The 22,616-nt window shown below is 39.4% G+C and overlaps 2 protein-coding genes across 11 annotated transcripts in view; one reads left to right on the top strand and one right to left on the bottom strand.

The window, feature by feature from the left end:
• tweek (transmembrane protein KIAA1109 homolog tweek) overlaps positions 1-22,410 on the top strand; it is a 30,177-nt gene extending 7,767 nt beyond the window's left edge. For 2 of the 10 annotated variants that reach the window (XM_014235537.3, XM_014235538.3), the window contains exons 12-39: positions 43-160; positions 634-729; positions 4,224-4,801; positions 6,749-6,887; positions 6,956-7,153; positions 7,221-8,164; positions 8,221-8,410; positions 8,476-8,640; positions 8,709-8,961; positions 9,874-9,976; positions 10,117-10,226; positions 10,289-10,600; positions 10,667-11,004; positions 13,720-13,852; positions 13,909-14,038; positions 14,113-14,234; positions 14,304-14,723; positions 14,817-15,048; positions 15,111-15,672; positions 15,756-15,842; positions 15,925-16,626; positions 16,694-16,816; positions 16,893-18,766; positions 18,822-19,965; positions 20,026-20,686; positions 20,756-20,962; positions 21,026-21,156; positions 21,221-22,410. In XM_014235537.3, coding sequence (XP_014091012.2) covers positions 43-160; positions 634-729; positions 4,224-4,801; positions 6,749-6,887; positions 6,956-7,153; positions 7,221-8,164; positions 8,221-8,410; positions 8,476-8,640; positions 8,709-8,961; positions 9,874-9,976; positions 10,117-10,226; positions 10,289-10,600; positions 10,667-11,004; positions 13,720-13,852; positions 13,909-14,038; positions 14,113-14,234; positions 14,304-14,723; positions 14,817-15,048; positions 15,111-15,672; positions 15,756-15,842; positions 15,925-16,626; positions 16,694-16,816; positions 16,893-18,766; positions 18,822-19,965; positions 20,026-20,686; positions 20,756-20,962; positions 21,026-21,156; positions 21,221-21,928 — 10,780 coding nt within the window. In that variant the 3' untranslated portion in view covers positions 21,929-22,410. The remainder of the gene's footprint in view (positions 1-42; positions 161-633; positions 730-4,223; positions 4,802-6,748; positions 6,888-6,955; positions 7,154-7,220; positions 8,165-8,220; positions 8,411-8,475; positions 8,641-8,708; positions 8,962-9,873; positions 9,977-10,116; positions 10,227-10,288; positions 10,601-10,666; positions 11,005-13,719; positions 13,853-13,908; positions 14,039-14,112; positions 14,235-14,303; positions 14,724-14,816; positions 15,049-15,110; positions 15,673-15,755; positions 15,843-15,924; positions 16,627-16,693; positions 16,817-16,892; positions 18,767-18,821; positions 19,966-20,025; positions 20,687-20,755; positions 20,963-21,025; positions 21,157-21,220) is intronic. The other 8 variants (XM_036375360.2, XM_036375362.2, XM_036375379.2 and 5 more) reach the window with 8 other exon arrangements.
• Positions 4,827-5,795, bottom strand: LOC106618025 (uncharacterized). The gene is made up of 4 exons (XM_070106336.1): positions 5,644-5,795; positions 5,408-5,574; positions 5,129-5,345; positions 4,827-5,060 (listed from the first exon to the last, which is right to left on the bottom strand). The coding sequence occupies exons 1-4, from the start codon at positions 5,731-5,733 to the stop codon at positions 4,941-4,943; spliced, it is 594 nt and encodes a 197-aa protein (XP_069962437.1). The 5' UTR covers positions 5,734-5,795; the 3' UTR covers positions 4,827-4,940.
• Positions 22,411-22,616: the final 206 nt, after the last annotated feature.

A 22,616-nucleotide genomic window follows, 5' to 3' on the forward strand; every position in this document is an offset into this window, starting at 1 on the left:
TTTTCGAGCTTAAATGTGCAATTATTTACATATACTTTTTAGCATTGGTGCGCAAAATGATAATGCAGGCCTCACGCTCTCCACCTACCGCAGCGATTTGGAAATACATGCACCGGAATGCAAAACACTACCGAAGCGCCCACAAAGCACCACAGAATTGGTATGTCTAAGTTTAAGTGCGCTCTCCGTTTATACAAAACAAAGAAAAATTCGTGTTCCAATTTGCCTACACCACTTTTTTACATGATTTAGTATTGCAGCTTCCAAGCAATTTTCTCATTATTTTCGTATTAAACTGATATAACTTTTAAAGCAAATGCAAAAAAATAAAAGAAAAAAATCCAAATTTTATTCAAACGATTTTACATAAATTTCCGTAAACGTTATACTTCACTCAAAGTAAACTCAACTTAATTACCTCATATATATTGTGCTAAATAGTTGAAACGACAACTCATAATAACTTTGTTAACAATATAATCACAGAGTCGAGTATGTAATATGCATGTTTTTGTGTATAATTAAGTCGTAACTAAGAAACCTTAAAAAAAAATACCCTTAAATTATGTCTATATACCTTTATATGCAAAATATTCCACATGCGATTCTTTTCAAAATTCATCAATTTCATAGAACGAAGACGTGAGACGTATTCATGGTCTTGCCACACCAATCAGAAAACTATCAAATATTTCATCAAGACCTGAGTATCGACATTTTATTCATGATGTGAGTAGACTTAGCACCAAATTACATCTACTATCCTAACTACTAATACAAAAGTTTCTATTTCCAACTTGGAATTGTAAAAAAGAAATTAATTGTTATGAATACGTTGAACAACGTCTTTTAGAATTTAGTTGTAGTTTTTTTTCTATTTAGATCCTTTTTGTATAGATTGTATTTATTTAGATATTTTTGAATTTAAAAAACTTTTTGTATATTTCATAACGACCTAATTCAATAATTATTGATTATGTGTGCATGTGTTTTGAGCTTTAATTAATTGCATGTGTTTTATTGTTGTGTAGTTCTTTTTGAAGTTATGTGTGAAATGCATGAGAATAGTTGAAATTCTTTTCAAATGCTAGTCTACTTGTTGCTTCACGCTGCAGCAAATGCTTGCTTAATTGTTTTTCAGCGCTTATAAATATTTAAAATAAGAAAATTACTTCTTTAAGTTGTTATTTATAGATAAAAATGTCGGTTACACAGTCACAACCTAAAATAATTGTATTATACAAAAATACTAATTGTCAAACCGATTAAAACCGATCAGAAGCCGTATATTCTTGTTATTGTAAGTGCTCATGTCAAAACAAGTGTATAGATGCCTAATTTTCGTAGCATAAAAGCTGCCGTTATTATCGGACAATATACTATAGGTTTACTTTATGTTGTTGTTGTCGCAAATAATTTTTGAGACGGATGACAGTTCTTAGTCGGTGCAAAATATGCGTTCGCTTAGTGCCGTTTCACATTGGGATGCAAAAGAGTCTGATGTTTTTCAAATTTTCTTTTGGTGTCGCTCTGGGCATTCACACGGTCAAAAAGAGTCCAGCAACTCGAGTCTAGTTTTTCTGCATTCCTTTTCACAAAATGTTCGTAAATATTTGTGCGGTTCGACTGCGCAACACCGCGCAACACTGCGTGCTGCGTATTTCATTTGTATGTTGAGATGATGGTCACACATTTTGCTTGCAATGAATTACCATGAATATGGTAGAACAATATGCATAATACAAGTACCTACCCGCTAAATAGTTTCAAAAAAATACTAAAGACGGGAATTCCCTAATCCACAAGAATGTATTGAATATCCGCTACTAATATTTTCAAGGCCAAATTTATAATAGGAATTTCCTAATCTTTAAGTATTAAAAACTCATAATTTCTTTACTCCGTATTAAAAATTCATAATTTCTTTACTCCATAATCTATATCTTAATTTTCTCCTTATTTACAATTTGTCATAATATTTCTATTATTCTATGCATACGTATTTGCATATTACATACAAAAATAGATAACAGAACTCAAATTTGCGATCGAATTCATTTGAAACCGAGCGCTCTTGCAACCATTCAAAGGATTTGAAAGTGAAAAGGAATGCTGAAAAGGGTAGCAGCGAGTTGTTACGAACAAGAACACAAAGCGTGCCACCCGAACACGAGTAGCACGGTCCCTTCGTCTTTCCTCGTCGTCCCCTCACCCACAATAAACTGGTATGAGACTCTTTTGCGTCCCAATGTGAAACGGCACTTGCGATGATCTGACTGTCGTAAAAGCGGCAGACAATCGTAATATTTTTTTTTTGTTATAGTGGTAGAAAAAATTTCTCAAGAAATGCATGCTTACGAATAGATAGACCTCTCTGTATAAAAATACGAGTCCGTGATTAATTTGATGGATCGGACCTACTCCATGATCTGAGAAACATCCCCAGACATTTACGTTACTTGCTCCATGCTATACAGTGCCTTGTAAATAACGCGGATTCAAACGTTGACCTTTTGCTCTTCGTATCAGCTTTAATCCATCAGTTCCTTTAATATTGTACTTGGACTTATCAGAAAAAAGTACACTCCTCTATTTTGTAATACTCCAGTTAGCGTGAGCTTTTGCAAATTCCAGCCGCGTTTTTCGATTTTTGTGCGAAATGTATGGCTTTTTGGCACTTCTGCATGTTATGAAGTTATTTTCTACAGATCGTCGCTGGATGGACCTGCACGAAATATTAAAGCCCAATTCGCTCTGGATTGATCTAGCTGATATAAAGGGATTTCTTTTTATGGAGCGCACTATCCATATCCTCACGGCTAGTAGTTTTACGTGGTGCCACCTCCATGAATTATGGTTAGGGAGCCCGAAGAACGAAAATGACTAATCTAATTGTATTAAAATTACTTCAACATGCTCTTCGAATAACGGTTTCTAACTACAGTTGAAATTTTAACGGAACTATGTTGAAATCAAGGTCAATAAATAAGTAAATATAGTTTGGTGCTTTAATTTTGTCGTAATATTTATATTTATATTATGCCAAAATTTTGTATGTCAAAATCTTATTTGTAATAAAAAGAGGTTCAGCTTGATAAATTTTTGTTTTAAACGAATAATCTTCTTATATTCATAAAAAAATTAAAAATATGGCAATACTTGTTTTTAACTAAATGTGTACAAGGTGAACTTCGTGCTTTAGTTTTGTCCGACACTGTATATCTTGAATATCAAAAAAAATATTAAAATCTTAAACGAGAGCAGTGAAGCCCTTTGCCATATTAATAATAATTAAAGCATTTAATTACACCTATTCTATAAACTATTGTAATTTTGTAGTATATAGGTATATACCTAGTCAAACTAGTAGAATCAGTTTTTCAGATATCGATCCGAAATTTGCACGGTCCCTTTTCTTAAGAAGAAGCTCATTTCTTGGAACAGCCGATATCGGACAACTATAGCATATAGCTGCCACATAAACTGAACGATCAAAATCAAGTCTTTGTATGCAAAACTCTTTTTATTTCACAAGGTTTCTGTACGAAATTTGGAACAGATTATTATTCAAGGCATCGCAACAATCTTGAAAACATTGTTTAGGTCGGACAACTATAGCATATAGCTGCCATATAATCTAAACGATCGGAATTAAGTCCTTGTATGCAAAACTTTATAATTTGACAAGGGTTCTTCCAAAGCATCGCTGCAATTGTTCCGGTCGGACAACTATAGCATATAGCTGCTATGAAAACTGACCGACCAAAATTAAGATAAAAATATTTTTTTATACCCTTCCATAATATAAAAAATGCACCTTTGAAAAGTATTATGGCTTCGGTGCAGCCGAAATTAAATAAATTTTGAGTTAAACATATGTTGGCATGCCTGTAATACGGTGGTAAAAATATCAACCCTTTGTAGTCTTTATTCCGTTAGTCTGCAGACTTAGCTTTCGAGTTTTTCGTCTCGTTCGCTTATAAATGATTGCTTTCTTTCTTCAATTTGTATATTTGAGTTAATCATTTCGGTAGGATGACGTCTGTTAGTGCAATTACTGCTGATTTAGCCTTGAATGTCGCTCGTTTTGCTTATTCTCTTAGCGCAAATTTAGTTTGCCGCCAGTTAAATCTCACGACACAGTAGCTTTTTTGCACCAACCACGCATTTCAATAGAGAAAATGTAATTTGTTGTGTTTCTTTTTCGACTTCCTAATCAACAGGTCGATTCTCGTGGCTCTTCGTCTGGTACACCATCACTCTCATCTAACTCTTTCATCTCAGCCATGTCCTCGCAGGAAGATGTCGCGCTGGTCAATTTACATCAACAAGTGAATCGTCCCATCATCGATTCACCGCTACTGATGGCCAGCTATTTGAATCATTTGTCACAAGTGAAATGCTTCAACTGGACTGCGTGCTCATTTCCATCGGGTCCGGATGTATTCTCTACGCCTATGTTCCACGAAAACGAAGATGGCGGTCTCACTTATATAGGCAGCAAAATGTTGCCACACTTCGATTTGTATGCTTGTTGGCGTGAGATCAAAGTGGTGCCCCGTTATGAAAATGCCACCGGCAGCAATAGCTCGGCCACATTCATGGGCGGTCCGAAGTCGCATCCGTGGGATCCCAGCGTGCTGTTGAAAGAGGAGGAGAGCGACAAGACCACAAATGGTTTCGATGATGGCGAATTTATGAGTTTACAAGCGGAGGGTGCCGCCTGCACTTCGGTGGTGGCACGTCTCAAGGGCCAGGTTAATGTCTTTCTAACACCCCTAATGCTCGAAGGTTTGCAGCGGTGAGTCTGATTAAACGTTGCAGTGTTGCACTTAGTGATAAATATATAATTTTATTGAAATCATAAAATATAAAGTTATAAGTTAGAGAGTAATATATTGACGCATTCGTGGTATAGTCGAACAGTTCATGCTCTACATTTAATTGCGTTTCACGCGTATGTGCTCCTTCTTGTCATCGCTCTCCTCATTATTATTTTGCTCTTGGTCGCGTGGAAAGGAGTTCTCAAGTTGCCGTATATACTCAGCGTCCACGGCGGCCTACCAGAGAGATCGAGAATTTGTGACACTTTCAGAAAACTATCGCGAAACTTTCTTAAATTACTTGCCTGCTTTATTTCGTGCCCGTTGTCGCGTTTCGTTCGTTGATTCTCCGTTTGTTCCATGAAGGGCATTAGGTTCTTGCGCGGTATTTTGAAATGCATAGAATTGCGCGCATCTCTTGGCGGCTCATCTATGTCATCATAGTAATTTATATTCGCATCGTCATCCATAGGGTTTCCGTCAAAGGTGTGGTCGCGCGGTGGACCCAAAGCATAGTTGTGACTTTAAATTCAAACAAAAATATGTTTTTCTCGGCTTTTTTTTATATCTCCGTTAAACTTCACCTGTCGTAATCGACGTAGTCGTAATCCGGCGCATTCGGCCTGTCAATAAGTTTGTTTAGCACATTCAAATCCGATAAGGAGAGATCGTCCAGCGCCATATCGATTTCAGCATCGGTTAAACCTTTTGTGGGATCGCTGACTTCCACCTTGGGCTCCAGATCTCTTCGCTGCAAATACGCGTTTATTAGTTATTATTACTTGTAGTTATAGTTTCTATTTTTATTCACGACGCATACATGTATATTGTACTGTGACCTTCCTCCATGCAAGCACATCAAAAATATAAATATGCAATAAATTATTGTTGTTTGAAAGTAATACGACATTTCTTGCAAATTGTTTTGAAAACATCTTGACGTTACTTATGATTTGAAAAACTTTTGTTAAAAGATTTTCAATATGAAACAGGTGCAAGTAAGTCGTTTTAGTGTTGGAAAGTAATTTACAGTTTACTTGAACTTAGGACGTAATTCGTAGTAACCTAAAAGGTTGAGTTGGTCTGAAGACTTATATTGAAAAATAAGAAACTTTTATTCTTCTTTTAATATTTCTATAAGCTGTAGCATTATGAGATTATCTTTGCCGTCTTCTATTCGTCATTTCTTTGCTGACTACGTTTGAGCTTTGCTCTTTTGTCTTTTTGTTTACGCATGAAAGTAATAATAAGATTATTTAGTTAGTTTAAATACAGGAGCTTATGGGGATACCTCATTGAAGTGGTTTATTTATTTATATCAGTTCACCGATCGTTTCGCCATTCTTCAAATAGTAAGCTATTTCATCCTTAAGATATGTAGGTTCCACAATTACAATTTCGAACTCTATAGCATCACAGCCCTGAGGCAAAAGTTACTGTAGATTAAATATATACATACATTTTTAATTATAATTTATCAGATTTGTTAAAAATAGAACTCGTTCCCACTGCCTGTTGGAAAATTCTTGAGTCGGCATAGTTTTAATGCCATCCGCGAAGCTTCCTATGTAAATGGTTTTCTTTCATTGCTAATATGAAGATTAGATTCAGAGCTTTTGAAGCTTAACAAAGGGACTTCTTAGAAGATTACTTTTTAAGTGTAAGAAATGAGCTTAGGGAAACTTAGAAACTGCCTTAAAAACTGAGACTTTGAGAAGTGTTAAATCGGAGCTGTGCCTAGCTTTATAATTTCAATCCTCAAAAACATATTTTTTTGACCTGTGTGCTTGGTGGAGGTGAGTCACCATATGATACATATTTGGAAGATGCAGTGGTCGATTGAACATACATACTTATGTAACTGTATATACTATGCTATAAATATTTATTTATATATTTCTACTATTTTAAACAATAAAACATAGCATGGTCGAAGCCAGTATACCTACGATTTCTTCGCTGCATTTGCTCTCCGTCGTCAATCATATACACGCCTCATGTATTGCAAAAGTGCAGAATGATAATATACTCAAGCGGGATCAAAGTTTGAGTTATTGGTCACAGGTGTGCATTGAATCAACCAACATGCACATTTCCGGAAGCTATTAATTATAAATTTCATATTTTCACAGGTGCATTCGAATTCAAAACGTTCAACCACGGAGCGTAATTTACAAGGTCCTGGCGACTCATTCCTCAGTGATGTCTACGAAGAGAGCATATCGACAAAGACTCAAGGCCTAATTGTACTACCCAAGGTTAGCATCACAATGCTACAATCTTCCATAATTGAAGAAGTCATTTCGATTGCAGCGTTAGATAATGTACAGGTGAACTATTAAAGTCGCATTTTGTTTTTGTAATTGTCAGAATAATTAAATTTTTTGTGCTTTGTAGGATCTCAGTTGCGTTTCATTGCTTACCTTCTATATTGAAGGTGTATCGACCAAGTTCCATTTGGGTAAAACGACACGCGCCTCCATGCACAACGTTTATATACAACAAACAGTGCAATCGGGCAATAGCCAAAAGAAAGGAGGCATCATGAAGGGCACACGCGCACTCTTAGCGCATTTGTCTTCACAAACGCGCCCAGACAATATACAGGGCGAGCCCATACTTATTGAAACATCCGAAAAACAACTGGAGGAATTGGTAATAACGCTCGATGTGGGTCGGGCGCACGTGCAGTTGCGAAGACTCAAAACCGAATCGAGTTGTGGTCAAGAATCGCCTATAATTGTCACCGCCATACCAGAACACAAAAGCAAAGTGCTATTTGAATTGCTTAAGATGCCCGAAAGTACGGCTGGCATTGAAGGTATTGGCTACATAATGTTTGAATGCGGCCTAGAGGGTGTCGGTGTTAAGATTGTGAAGCGTTCACATTTCGAGAAGTCTGAGAATACTAAAGAAGATCTGGCTGAGATCGCCGAAAGCGCCACCGAGGCAGCACGTGGTGTAAACTTAAGTGATTTGGTGGGCAGTGTGAATGCAGACGTCGGCGCGACCTCGAAAGCCGAGGCAGCTTGGCGCTTAATTACTAAAAAACCACCAACACCTAAAACGCCGAAGGAAAAATTCCAAACAGCTTTGGAAAGTATAATTGTGCATGAACGCACGGAGAGTATAAGCGAGGGACGTAAAACCAACACGAAGCCGCAAGCCGACGAAGATGGTGAGAAGGGTAAAAACGGTGGTAAGGACACCTTCGAAAAGAAGACGCCAAATGTGAAGGAAACGGAAAAAAATTCTTCGTGTGTAATTGAATTGAAATCGGTTTGGTTCAATTTCGCAGCGCCGCCTTGCGTACCGATTACAAGAAAAATTGATTTAACCCGGTAAGCATATGACTGCGGAGCTATCGTGTAAGATTTCCTTTAACTTAACTTTTCAGACTCGATTGGAATCTCTTGAGTACCGCATCCCCTGCTATTACTGCATGGATGAATCCCAGTAACCGTTTGGCCATAAAGATTGTGTCGCTTATGCGCGCTTTGCACACGCGGCAGACAGCCATAGCAGCATGTTTAATGGCGGATGCACTAGATAATGAAAAAATTAAGCGCAGTCCGAAAATTAAAAAGGTTTGCGAACTCATGCACAGTTTGAGGCTATGTAGTATACTAATATATATTTCTATAATTAATAGAGTCGCTACGCCAACAACTACACGTTGTTATCGAAAACTTTACAGGAGGATCCCAGTTGCCAGCTTTGTTACATAATGCAAAAACTGGTGTTGGATGAGGGTGTGCAAAGGGTGGAACAAATATTCAAGCAAAGCGATGTGCCACATTTAAACACTTTGCGACAGGTCTTTATAAGCTAAACAATATTATTATTAGTGTTTATATCCTGATCCTCTTTTTTTCTGTCTTTTAGGGTGTAATTGTGCTAAGCCGTCAGTGGAAGAATACGCTCTATAATCCCATACTTTTTGAGCATCAATACAAGAATAAATTGGCACGCCCCATAAATGTGACGTTCTCGTTTCCGCAACAGGAGGAGGAATGCGATGATGCGGAATGTGAAGGTGAAGCTGATATGGGTGTCTATGCGGGAGTCGTCGATAATCCCGAAGAGAGTGAGAATGCTTTATTACTTGGGCAAACACAGCATCATCGAAATCATATTGGTATTTTTGATTAACCACCTCTCAAACGTACACAGCGTTTTCCCCTCATGCTATATAATGACTTTCGAGGAGATCACGTATACACTTTCTTCCCAAACTACATACATATATATTTTGCTGTTTATTGCTTTGACTTGACCTGAAGCTTTTCAGACTTTTTACTTACCACTTGATTGGCTGTAAGAATATTTGAGGCTCAATCGCCAAGTACTCTAAAGCACACAAATCCTATGAAGAGTATGCGTAACTCTTTGCTGTGCACATTTAGTGCTTCCACGCGTGTCAATAATTCAACTTTTGATTAAGGATTGATTGAGCGCATTTCAGTTTATGGTTGCAACCTGCTGCTCTCTCCCACTCTCGCTCTCTATTTCATATTGTGTAACTACTTATATGCATGTTTTTTCATTATTTGTTCTATGTTTACTATATATGGTATATTGCTTTGGTATTGCGCCTTATTTGTGTTTTACTGCTTTTTACAATTATATTTTTTTCTCAAAAACTATGTCTAGCACCTTTTAAGTTTTGTAATTTTTTTTTTTGTCTCTTTATGTTTTTTGTGTTTCGTCGCACTTTATACCATGGCTGAAATGTGCTAATCACACTCTGTACATACACTCAACTTTTCAATTTAATTTTTTATATTTTCAAATATTTTTCAAGCTATCAGAAACCGTATAGTTTTGTAATATATACATGATTGTCTGCAGCGTTTACACACTTATTCTTGATTTCTTTATGTTTTGCGCTTTGTTTTGTGACACTTTTGCATACGCTACTACTGCGATTGCATTTCAAACAGGTGGCACTCATGTCTATAGCACAAGCTATACCAGCTATACTCAACTTGTTATAATGTAACTGTATATATATTTTCTAATTTGAACATTTATCAACAAACATATATAGATAATTCACAATTTGGCATGGGCTTTGCCAATGAGGCGTCGCTGCATGGCGCCGCGCAAAGATCAAACTCAGCTTCACCGAACATACATTCGACACGAAAAGGGTGAGTTCTAATTTCGGTGCATTACTTAAATTTCAAAACATATTAACGAATTATATATGTTTTGTTGATTGTTTATTCGAAAATCATTTTTATTCTCATTTTGTACAATGCTTACACTACGATCTTTGTTGCTATTCCAGCAAAGTACATAGTAAGTGTTCGAATATTTCACATGGAAATTCATCTCGTTCCAGCATACAAATGCTGCCGATTATATCTGGACTAGTGGAAAAACAGGTGCCGGAATTCGGTATGTATTTCAATATTCAAAATTATTTTGTGCATTTAATTCGAATGTCGGGTGTATTGCAGAGTATGGTGCATTGCAGGAGGGTTCATTGAGTTCTAGCAATTCGGTAAATAAATTTTGGCTCGGTCCGGAAAATCAAAAGGAGGACTTGTATTTCTGGATGGCAAAACAGCAGGAGAATAAAAAGAAAGAAAATTCTGTTGAGCCGGAAATAATACGGCCGGCACCGGTGAAATTACCAGGAGCTGGTCAAACGCGCGGTGGTATTTTGCAGGACTCAATAAAACTGCTCGATGCGCATTTGATTTTCGAACCATTGCTCACATGCTTGGGTGTAATGCCGCAGCAGATGGTGAACAAATTCGCAAATGCGGGTAATAATAAAATATCATTAATCATAACTATATCAGTGACTCCAAAAATATATTAAATCTTTGCAGACATTTCATCCTTGGAGAATTTCGGCACCAATCTCTCGCTCATCGGCACCTTTGACTCCATACGCGTTGATATTGTGGTAAGCGAGGCGGGTGACAAGAAGAATAAATGCGCCAAAATAAATAAGAAGGCAAATGGCGCCGGACGGCAGTCAATCATGATGGATACACCTTTGTTTTTGTGTGAACGCGTGGGTGTTGAGTTAGAGGTGTTGAAGAAATCCGATGGTATGGTCGATCAAGCGCGTCAAAATGTTATTTATATGTCGCGTCGACAATTGAAGAAGCATACCAGCACCGTTATCAACTTGAGCCTCAATATACGTTACATATCACAGCAGGTGAGTGCACAGAAATCTAGTGATCGCACCATAGTTTGTAAAAATATATTTTTTAATAAGAACGATATACAGTTAGTTGTGAAAAGCGTTAACCGTTTATGAAGAAAGGTCTTTAAAATATTGAAAACATTAATTTAAACAAGAAAAAACGCTAACTTCGGTTACACTGAAGCTATAATAACATACCCTTCACAAATACAAAAGGTTCCTTACAAGAACTTGATACCGAACGTTCAGTTTGTATGTCAGCTATATGATATAGTGATCTGATCTGAAAAATTTCTTTGGAGATTACATTGTTGCCTTAGGAAATAACTCATAGCAAATTTCGTGAAGATATTACGTGCAAACACGTAATAAAATTTCTATATTCGGGTGTAACCGAAAATTTTATAATCTCGCAACTTGCCAGGATCAAAGCCTAGTAAATTACTTCAGGTGTTGGCAAAATTTTATATTAAAGGCAGTATTGATCCATTGATTCAACCAATTTTTGACACAAAGACATACTATTATCGAGAGTTTCATTTATTTGTTTTATTATATGAATTTCAATTATATATCTTACACATTGACCGATATTTTCGGTAAAAAGTCAACGAGGGCACTGGGGTCCACATATTCATTACCTAGAGGCTTGAACAGTTTCGGTTCGATTTACACAATTTTTGGTGACAAGGTGGCATACTTCAAACGCATTATTCACGCAAAGTTTTACCCCGATACAATCATTGTTGCTTGATTTGCATACTGGAAAGTGAAAAAATCAGATGAAATTTAAAATGGTGTTTTATTCGAAATAGGCGTGGTTGTAACCGATTTCACCCATTTTCGTACTATAACACAGAAATATGAAAAGAATGTTATGCACCGAACTTTGTTGAAATCGGTTAAGCAGATCCCAAGATATAGGTTATCACCTAAATATGGGCGATGCCACCCCCATTGTTTAATTTTGAACGCGAATACTTTAAAGTCATTTCATATCATCCCAGAGATAAAATTTAATGTCTCTGGCGTATTTAGTGCTTGATTTTATGCGCTTTTAGTAGTTTTTAACAGAACCGTTATATGGGGAGTGGGCGGAGTTGTCAACCGACTTCACCCACTTTCACACTGTCGATAGAGGTGCCAAAAGCATTTTTTCTCAGTGAATTTTGTTATTATAGCTTCAGCGGTTTAGGAGATATGCATATTAAACCTACTAGGGGGCGAGAACACGTCCACTTTTTAAAAAAATTTAAACTGCAGATGACCCTCCCTAATGTGATCCTGTATACCAAATAAGAGCTTAGTTATGACAATTTATTTGTTTTTAATTAATGGCGTTTTGTGGGCGTGGCAGTGGTGCGATTACGCCCATCTGCAATACCAACTGTCTTACGGCACCAAGAAACATGCGCCTCCAAGTTTCGTAAAGATATCTCAAGTTTTACTCAAGTTACAGCTTGTACAGACGGACGGACAGACAGTCACCCGGATTTCAACTCATCTCTTCATCCTGATCATTTATATAAATGCATATATGTAACCCTGTTAGATACATATATACTATATACTCGATTTATTTTAGCTGATACAAACAACCGTTAGGTGAACAAAACTATTATACTCTGTAGCAACAGGTTGCGAGAGTATAAAAAAAGGATCTTTATGCAAGCACTTTTAATATGACAGCTATAAGCTATAGCGACCCGATCTAAACAATTTCTTTGGTGATTACATTTTTTCCTAAAATAATGATTTCGTGAAGATATTTCGTCAAATAAAAAAGTTTCACATACAAGCATTTGATTCCGATTGTTCAGTTTGTATGGCAGCTATATGGCATTCTGACATATGAGCAGGTTCTTAGTGAGAAAAGGACAGGTCCAAAATTTCATATCAATAGTTTAAAAATCGAGGGACTAGTTCGTATATATACAGACAGACACACAGACAGACGGACAAATCAACTCAACTCAGCTCATCATGCTGATCATTTATGTTTATATTTTATGGGGTCTCCGACGACGAGAGGGTATAAAAACTTTAAATACAATATACTATATACTAACACACAAATAATACGATAAAAAATTTTTAAAATATAACGTATTTTTAAAATTTTTACTGTGGCTCATTATAAGTCGAATTATATATATTTGGATAATCGTTGACTGCTTAGTTAATAATATAAAATAACGTGTAATAAGTATTTGGTAAACTAAACTTTATTTATTAAAACTAGATATCCTCAGTAAAAGGACAATCTGGTTGGGATCCATGATGTTATTTAAATGACCATAAATGTCAATATAAATATTTTTTATCAAAATCAAGTTCTTGTGTGGAAAATATTTTCATTTGAATAGATATCTTTTAATTTGGAATAGATTATTGTCCAAGAATATGCTACAACCTCCGAAGAAAATGTTCATATCTGCAATACAAACTGACCGATAAAATTCAAGACAAAAATCTTTGTATACTCTTTTATGTTATCAAAAATATACTTGTGAAGGGCTTCGGTGCAGCTGAAGTTATCGTTTTTTGTTAAACTATTCTTGGCGAAGTCTTAAGTGTTTGTAGTAATATAGATAATTTTAAACTTATGTACATATATGTATATACATACATAGACATACATTTGTTACATCAGTATATATATGGATAATATATGGAGTGTTGAAAAATTTGATTTTGATATTCTACTTTATTTTGTTTGCATATCAGGTCAATATGCCACTACTACGTCTGCTACATCAAATTACAAACATGTACCAAAACGTAAAAGAAGCGCAAAATGAGTTTCATCAGCAGCCGGATTTGATTAGAAAATCGCATGCGAAAGATGAGTGTAGTTTAGGTAAAATATTTCCGCTTTTTAATTAAGAACAAAAATAGTAACAGTATTTATTTCAGCCTCCGAGCCCAATGATATTATAGGTTTTGGTTCAGTATCGGATCGCTTTGCGCATACTGAAAACTCTTCCGATGAGCGTTATGACAAATTCAATGAAATGATATCTATGACACATCCCATCGGTGGCAGGTGAGCACAATCACATTGCTTGTTTTTTACAATAAGCATATTTTTACGCAATAACTGGTTTTGTATACATACAGGGTGCGCCCAAGTGGCATTGGTCCCTTAATACAACTGACACCCTCACCAAATGCGCGAAATCGGCCATCAAGTTTTGCGCAAAAATTACGCTCAACTGGGAAGTCGGTTAAAGGAAAGCTAGGTATTAGAAAATATAATATTTTTTTTATATTATATATACAACTGAAATCTTAATACTTTCTCCTGCTAGGCTACACAAATTTAAATGAGACCAGTTCCTCACCCTTACGTGACAGTCCCACCACCTCTGTGAGCGAGCAGCACATGTTCAAATTGTCACTGGAGTCCAAAGCCTCGCTTAATGGCGTTTGCGCCACCAGCGTTAGTGGTGATTACAATACAATTACCAAAAACGGCTTTGATGGCTTACAACCACTGCTACAAACTCCCAATTGCTGGAAAACTATTTACAACTTGCTGGAATTATATGGTACAATGCCCGAAACGAAGACCGTGCAGCGCAGCTCCATGTCCACTGAGGTTAATGATGCCGCCAAGTATGGTGTAAAGAAAACGCCAGTCGGTGGATTTATGCGACAGGATACACGAAACGATGATGATGACGGCACGAGCGCACCAACGCCATTGCCTCAGCATCGCGAACTTGTTGGTTAGTTGCTTATTCCTAACATACTTTGGAATTATAGAAAGATTATAAACATTCTCTAAACTTAAATATTATATATTTTTCTTTTATCATTAGAGACCTTATCGCAGGAAAAGACACGTTTGGTGGTGTTCGCGGTTGCGAAAATCCATAAAACACGTTTAATGGCAACACTGAGCGGCTTAAAACTCGAAGCGGAAATCACTACGTTGAACGGCAGCGCCACCTGGCGTAAAAAAGCACGCCCCGTCTCACTGGAGTGCTCAATTACTGGTCAAGTCGGTCGCACCATGATCGTGCTACTAGAAGGTGTTGCACCAAATCAACAGTAAGTAAACGTAATTTTTTTCGCGTTTTCCGCTATGGCCAATAACAATATATTTTGCACAGAACTGTCGTAAAAGTAACTGTGGGCAAATGTCAGACACTCTACTCCAGCTTGACTAAGCGCGGTAAAGATAAGAATAGCGGTTTGCTTTCCATCGGTCCGGTAAATATTGAAATACCGCAACATCCCGTCGCATTGCATGGCATGATGACGCGCAGCTCGAAGCAGCTCAGCTCGACACTACAAGAGCTGCGTGTCGGCCGCAATTCCGGTCGCTCGGCTTCGCGTGCACACAATCCCGAAGAACCAGAGTCACCATATCACTCACGCAGCGCTGGCAAAAGCGTCGATGCCAAAGAGAAGACACATTCCCAGCAACCCAACAAGAAACCGGCACCACAACATAAATTACCAGCACAGCAGAATGGTCTACTTCAGCCGTTGGTTATGCAATTCAATATTCTGCTGCACAGCTTGTCGATAAATGCTGCACTCTTACCTTCGTTACAAGCGCAGTACCGCATGAATTGTGTTAGTTCGACCGGTGTGACAGGCAATCGTGCGAAATTCGTCATCGACTTGCCGACACACACGCTCAGCTTCAATACGAAGATACAGGTGCGGGTGAGTAGATATCATCACCCTTTAATGCGTTGTTTGCAGAGCTGTGAGAAACAATGACTATTGTTGTCCTTTTTTTCATTTAGAATGAAATGAACTTGCCATCCGAGGCCTGCATCGCGTTGCCGCCAGTACATGTTAGCGCCGAATACATACCAGAGCACCGACAGGAGGTATTTATTTCCCTTATATTATATTATATTATATACCCAATGCAGACAATTTTATTGTATTTTTATTATTATGATGAACTAGGAGACCGAGCGCGTTGAGGGTATTGTTTTGCGCCGCGGTGGCTATGTGAATGCATCAGCCGAGATTGGTGAATTCGAACGTTGTTTAACCACAGATCTGCTAAATCATTTGGTATTTGTGCAGAAGGTTTTCATGCGGGAAATAAATGAAGTATTGCAGAAAGTTTATGGCGGCGAGAAGCCTGTGCCTCTTTGGTCCGAAGACATTGGCGATACAGCTAGCATACAGGAGTCGTCACTTAAACGTATACTCTTTTCTATCAATATTTCGATGAAACGCATACAGTTGACAGCTACAACTCCCTGCTCATCAGCTGTACGTTTTGAAACCGGTACGCTGGAGCTGCATTTGTCAAATCGTGTAAAAAATCTGGGCGAAGGCAACGATCGTAAAATGTTTGGCAAGGCACATATCGATTTTAATCTTTCACTTGGCCAAATTATACGTAATGTAATCTTCGACGAAGCCGAACCGGAGTTCCAACAATATGCATTCTTTCACACCACGATCGGTTTGCGTAACGCCTTCCAAGATGAGTTGCTAAATGAGGACAAGGAATTGGTGCTGCTAAAGCTGAAACGTCCATTGCTTTACATACAGCCAATTGCCGTGGATAAGGCCATACTGGTATGGTTGAACTACAAGAACGCTTACGAGTACTGGGCGGAGAAGCGCGCCAACTTGAATTACGATAGCTCGCAGGTAAGTTCGAACAAGCTTCTAAAGTGAATTTTTATTTGTATTTACCCAATGCCCTCCTTTTCTGTAGGCTTTTGACCGCGTGGCCTTTGGGCAGATCAGTAACATTGCCGCTTCCAACTTGTCCACCTTATTCTTGCAGCTGACTGTAGAGGATATGGGCATATGCGTGCCACTAAATCAACCCGCTAACGTATGTGTGGATTCACATTGTTTTATAACCGTTAATGTATGTATTTAACTTATTTATCTATATCTTCTTTCCGTAGCCTTGGAGCACACGCTCTTACCATGACTTTGAAAGCAAGGGCGCAGTGGTCATTACTCTGGAGAATACGATAATATCTGCATGCAACTCTGGCTCATTGGTCTCCAAAGGCAAATTTCAAGGCTTGTGTCTGCGCTTTGCCGACGACTTTGAAACTACACTCGATGATTGGAAACCAAATATTAATGAACCCATAATGAATGTGTGTGTTGTCTCGGAGGGTACATATGAGGTTTGCTCGCGTACCACTGCCGCCAAGAAAATGGAAAATGCAAAGTGGTTGCTCAATGTGAAATGGCAAATGGAAGGTGTTGACATACATCTCGATATAAATATTGGCAAGCAACTTTCCTCACTTGGTCACACACTAACTATGTTGACTGGTTTTGAAGAGGAAGAAACCAATATGGAATCACCGGATAGTGACGAGGGCGATCACAGCTGCCGTGATACCTATGTGCGCCGACGTGAATTTGATAATCTGCCATCGTTCGTGTTCGATCCGACCATCGATTCGAAGAAGCGTTCATTCATGATGGAAAAAGAGATGGCGGAGCAACTGAAAATTATAAATGACTTGCGAACGTTGGGTGCCTCGCATAATACGGTTGCGCATGAGGAACGTCGCCTGCAAGAATTACAGGCGATTTGTTACAAATATTTCCGTCGTGATATGATCCAAAAATGGAAACGTCCATCCCTGCGACGACCGATGAAAACTTCTAGCCGTTCATATTCGTTCATAGGGGCTTCAACGAATCGGGAACCTACTGAAGACACTCTTATGCCCGGTCCATATACGGGTCGTCGCTTAGATCCGATAGCTTCGAATGATGAGATATCCAGTTTGCAGAGTACGCCGGTCTCTGGTCACTCGCGTAGCGCTTCGTTGAAAACATGTCCGGCTAATCGTGTGACCTTCTCCGAATCGATGCGTCAGACCTCGTTGCCCAATGCTGACACGGACAGTGAAGATATTGATTGGCGCACACAGGAAGGTCACGGCGAATCGACGCCAAGTGAAATGGATATTGACGGCACTTCAGTGGAAATGCGTAAAAAGCATGGCTACCAACAGAAACAGCAAGAACCCAATATCGATTTCGAGCTTGACATTAAGGTGCTTGTCAATTCGGGCAAGTGTGTACTGCACACCAAAGAAACTACCGAAGATCGCGTGCAGTTAAGTGGCTCGAACACTGGAAAGACCCATAAACGTGAGCGCAGTTTAGGCAATGACTGGGGCAGCCCGACGCCATCGCGGCGACAACGTGATAAGAGCAAATTGCGTTACAACACATCGAGCAATGCAATGCTATCCGATCTCACAATTTTCCACATTCCCGGCTTGGATGTCAAATTGCACTATCAGTCCCGCACAGTAACGGATTTTACGGAGAATACACGCAGCATGAGCAACGATAGTCATCATTCAACGGCTCGCCGTATGGGCAACAAAAGAGCTTCATTGTTTGCATGGATGACGCTGCAAAGCATACCGGAGGAGACAATTATATCGCCACACATTTTGGAATTCCTTGAGCAGACTTTGGAGCCTATACCAACAAAGACGCCGGATCTAAGTGGCGCCCAAACACCTTCAGCAAATCCCGTTAACTTGGATATACTGCCCACGAATTATGTCACATATGCGTCGTTCCCCGTAGATGTTATTGTATACTTTCACATGCAACCATCCACCTTCCGTTTCTCCTGCTTGCCCGTGTCGCGTGTGGAATGCATGTTGCAGTTACCCAGTTTGGATATTGTGTTCAGTTCCAAACGCTCGGGAGATGAGGAGCCACCAGGTCAACAAGAACACACTTTAGATAAATCCACAGCGGAAAAGGACAAAAAGCCGACAGGTGGCTTAAGGTAAGCCTTCCGTCTAACTACTCTGTCAAAAGTGATTATTTCCACTTCTTTACAGTGTTACCGGTTGTCTGGCGGATTTCAATGTCTACATCTTCCATCCTTACGGTGGCAAAAAGACCAATGTCAAAGAGGCGCAGTTCTCACCACTCTCGGATAGCGAGCGGAAGGATTCGTTGAGCATAAATGTGGAATTTGTGAAGTTCCAATTGACACGTTGCCGCAAGATTTATGTCGAGCCCGCTGTGATAAGCAAACGTTCTGTGGATCAGTCGCGCGCAGTCATAAGGTTTTCTACTATTGTTGATATCGGAAGCGCTTCCTTTAAGTATGATATGCGCCGCCTAACCGAAATTCTGGCTTTTCCAAAGGCATGGTACCGTCGGCGCATAGTACGGCGACTATTCCTCGGCGATTTGAGCATGCAACATATGGCCGGCACAGAGCCTGCCACACCCACTGGGACACCATCTACACCCAAAGAAGCTTGCAAAACACCCGGTTACGAGTGTACGAAGTCACCAGCAGAGCCATTTTACGGCAAGGATAAAATGCGTTTGGACTTCGACTCACAATCATCACCATCGCAGCAGGCACCACACTCGGGTGCCGTACGCAAGTTACGCACATTAGGTAAGTCCTCCAGCGCGGAATCGTCAAGCACACCTCCTTCGGAGAAGAACCAGATAACCGCATGGGAAACGCTCGTACTATTTGCGGTGAATTTCACCAAATTGAATGTGCAAATGAATATGGGCAACGTGATGGGTAATGTGGTGTGGCTAACTAAAGACTTCCAGTCGGATGGCAGGCTCTCTATTGGCAGTACTGGCTACAAAAATATGTACATTGGCATATATCTAGGTGGCTCTTCGCTGGATGCGAAAGGCGGCATAGTCGGTGGTAGCTTTGAAGTGAATAAAATAAATACGCGTTTCCATATTAAGGAAGAATCCGGTGTGGAACCTTACCATACCATACGTTTGAGTTTTATGGCTTTGGAGCTACGTCTCGACTATATGGGCACATCGGTATTAATGATGCGTATCAGTTCGTTTTCTGCAGCGATGAAGGACGAATGGAAGACGTCTATAAATGCATTGTCCACCACGGACTACGGCGGCAGCATGATAACTGTGGGCGGTCACACCACCAAGCCGCGTGCTATAATCTTCATACATGGCGACTTGTCATGGGATCAGGTACTTCTACAACTTGTTTCATTTAAATCGTAAATTGATCATGTTTCCTTTCTCCCTTAGCTGCAAATAATGATTTCGCAATCGACCACTGCTGACTTGTTAAAGATGTATTATAAGCTGGAAGAATTCTTCACTCAACAATTCAAGTCGTCGAAACGTGTATTTTCAAGTCTCGAACCGCGTCTGCACGAGCGGAACGCTAGCATGAAACGCCGCCAGAACCGGGACAAAAAGAAGGCTACAACCAATGGTACCGTCGATACCGCCGCCGCCAATGCGTCTGACATTAGCAACACAGATGCACGCCATCATCGGCATTGGCAAAAGCCGCTTGAACAGGCAATCGGTCTCGTGGTACCCACTTTGGTGACACGTCTACCGCGCAACGGCAATGTGCTCGGCGGCACGGTGGAGTTGCATGGCAACAACATCTCATTAGCCTGCTTCCATGGTTTAAACTTCAAGTCGAAGTCATGGGCATTGTTTAGTTTAAAATCGCCCTCCATCAATTTCGCCACAGAAGCGCATCAGGCACATGACACACATGATGTCTTCGTAACGCAGACGCTCACATCTTGCTTGGGACAGACAACTGAGGTGCAACAGCAAAATCACTCTATGGCAATTGTCAGCAGAATTTCACGTAACATCATCTTCCCGCCGCAGTTCAAAACGCTCAACGAGTGGTTCCACTACGCATTTGCTAACAGTGAAATTGATTGTGAGTCATTGCGAAATCCTTAAAATGCCTTGTAAAAGACATTTTCAATTCTATATTTTCATGTGTCAGGTGTGGATCATTTTCCGATATTGGAACGTGATCGTGAGATTGCTTCCAACTCCATTGAACGTATGCGTGCCGCAGGCGCCAGCACAAGCAGCACTTCAAAGACGCAGGAGCACAATCACAATCGCGAGGTGATATTTGCGTTGCCCAGCTTACAACTTAATTTCAAGACTGAACACAGACAAGGCGCATCCACACCGGAACCGACAGGTAAATGAAGATAACAAACAAATATGCGCGCAAATCACAATTCATATTAATCTCCTCCCACAGAAACTAAACCAGAGGTGCTCTGCAGTTTCATAACCGAATTTGATGACCATATTTTCGTGACTGTCGATGCCGATGCATTCTTCTTCCTGCATGACTTGATAACATCGTACGTTAAGGAGAAGGAGAGAGTGGTAGGCTAAGATAGATTTAGCATTACATTCCGAATTTCTTATCATATCTATTTTATTTTATTAGCAGACCGGCGGACAGTCTGTACGTGCTGCCTCGCCAAATCTTTCACAGAACCTGAAAAGTCAATTGAAACCCTATGTAACCGACGAAATACTCAAAGATTCCAATAAGGCATCTTCGTCTTCCGCGAGCAATAATTCCTCTACGAATGCTGTTACGATCAGCAATACATCTATTAACGCTTCGAGCACTACATTGGATAAGAGCAGCAGCAGCTTGAATGCCAACAGCAACAGCAAAACGAATATAGCTTCAGCTTTTAATGTGGAAAAGAAGGATGGCAGCACACTTGCGTCGCCAACACCATCAACATCAGGCGCCGCAGCTGCAGCCGCTAGTTTGACGTCACCTACTGGCAGTAACTCTGGCACGACAACGCCCGCAACGCTAAATGGCCGCGGCATAAATGGCAAATCTATAGATTTGGAGTCATTTGTGCGCGACTGGCGGCACTTTGAATGCCAGACTTGGCATCTGGAACCGACTGTGCGGCTGCTTTCATGGGCTGGCAAATCCATTGAGCCGTATGGCATTGATTACATATTGAATAAGCTCGGTTTCGCGCATGCGCGCACTACCATCCCAAAGTGGCTGCAGCGCGGCTTCATGGACCCGCTGGATAAGGTGCAAGCGCTCATGATGCTACAACTGCTGACAATGGTGCGTGAAAATAAAGTAGAGAACTCGCCAAAATCGAAATCGTCGAATTAATTTACTCTAACTTAAATATAATTAATTGGAATTCAGGCATTGTTTATAGCGAAATAGGTTATGTTTGAATGAATGGACTTAAGGCGATATAGCAAGATTTATAAACTCTATTTAATGTTTGATGTGATACCTTTTCGTCAGCGCTTAGTAGGTGCTTGTATAAGCGGTGTTTCACTATTACGTAATTATTTAAATAATGCAACACTGGAAGTATTATTGGAAGTGTAATATTTATCTTAATAATTTTCGCATATTATTATTTTGTTGAAAGTTGGTAAAACGTTAGGCGAATTGTTGACTTTTTTTTCTACAACTGGAATGTGAACGTAAAATTTTAATGCAATTACAACTAGTTGCGTATAAAAATATATATGTGTATTAAATAAAAAACAAAAATAAATAAATATCTACTTATGCATGTGAAAAATACATATATACAAGGCATTTCAATGAATAAATTAATCGAAATTCTAATTACGGTATTTTCTGTTTTTATATTGTACTTTGAACAGGGTATATTAGGTTTGCCGCGAAGTTTGTAACACGCATTTTATTCCCAAGAAGTTGCTCATTTGTCGGTAACGCCTATATCGGACCGCTATAGCATATAGCTGCCACGCAAACTGAACGATTGGAGTCAAGTGCTAGTGTGGAAAACTTTCGTATTTGACAAGACGAATTTAGCATG

Source organism: Bactrocera oleae, chromosome 3 (genome assembly GCF_042242935.1).
Source record: "Bactrocera oleae isolate idBacOlea1 chromosome 3, idBacOlea1, whole genome shotgun sequence".
Taxonomy (NCBI): Eukaryota; Metazoa; Arthropoda; class Insecta; order Diptera; family Tephritidae; genus Bactrocera; species Bactrocera oleae.

What these genes read in the sequence shown, in the direction of transcription:
- LOC106618025 (XM_070106336.1), bottom strand. Translation starts at nt 5,733, where the DNA reads ATGTCGTATTACTTTCAAACAACAATAATTTATTGCATATTTATATTT. An exon ending in GGTCACAGTACAATATACAT is followed by an intron (nt 5,575 to 5,643) that starts GTATGCGTCGTG and finishes GCGTATTTGCAG; the next exon opens with CGAAGAGATCTGGAGCCCAA. An exon ending in GACTACGTCGATTACGACAG is followed by an intron (nt 5,346 to 5,407) that starts GTGAAGTTTAAC and finishes TTGAATTTAAAG; the next exon opens with TCACAACTATGCTTTGGGTC.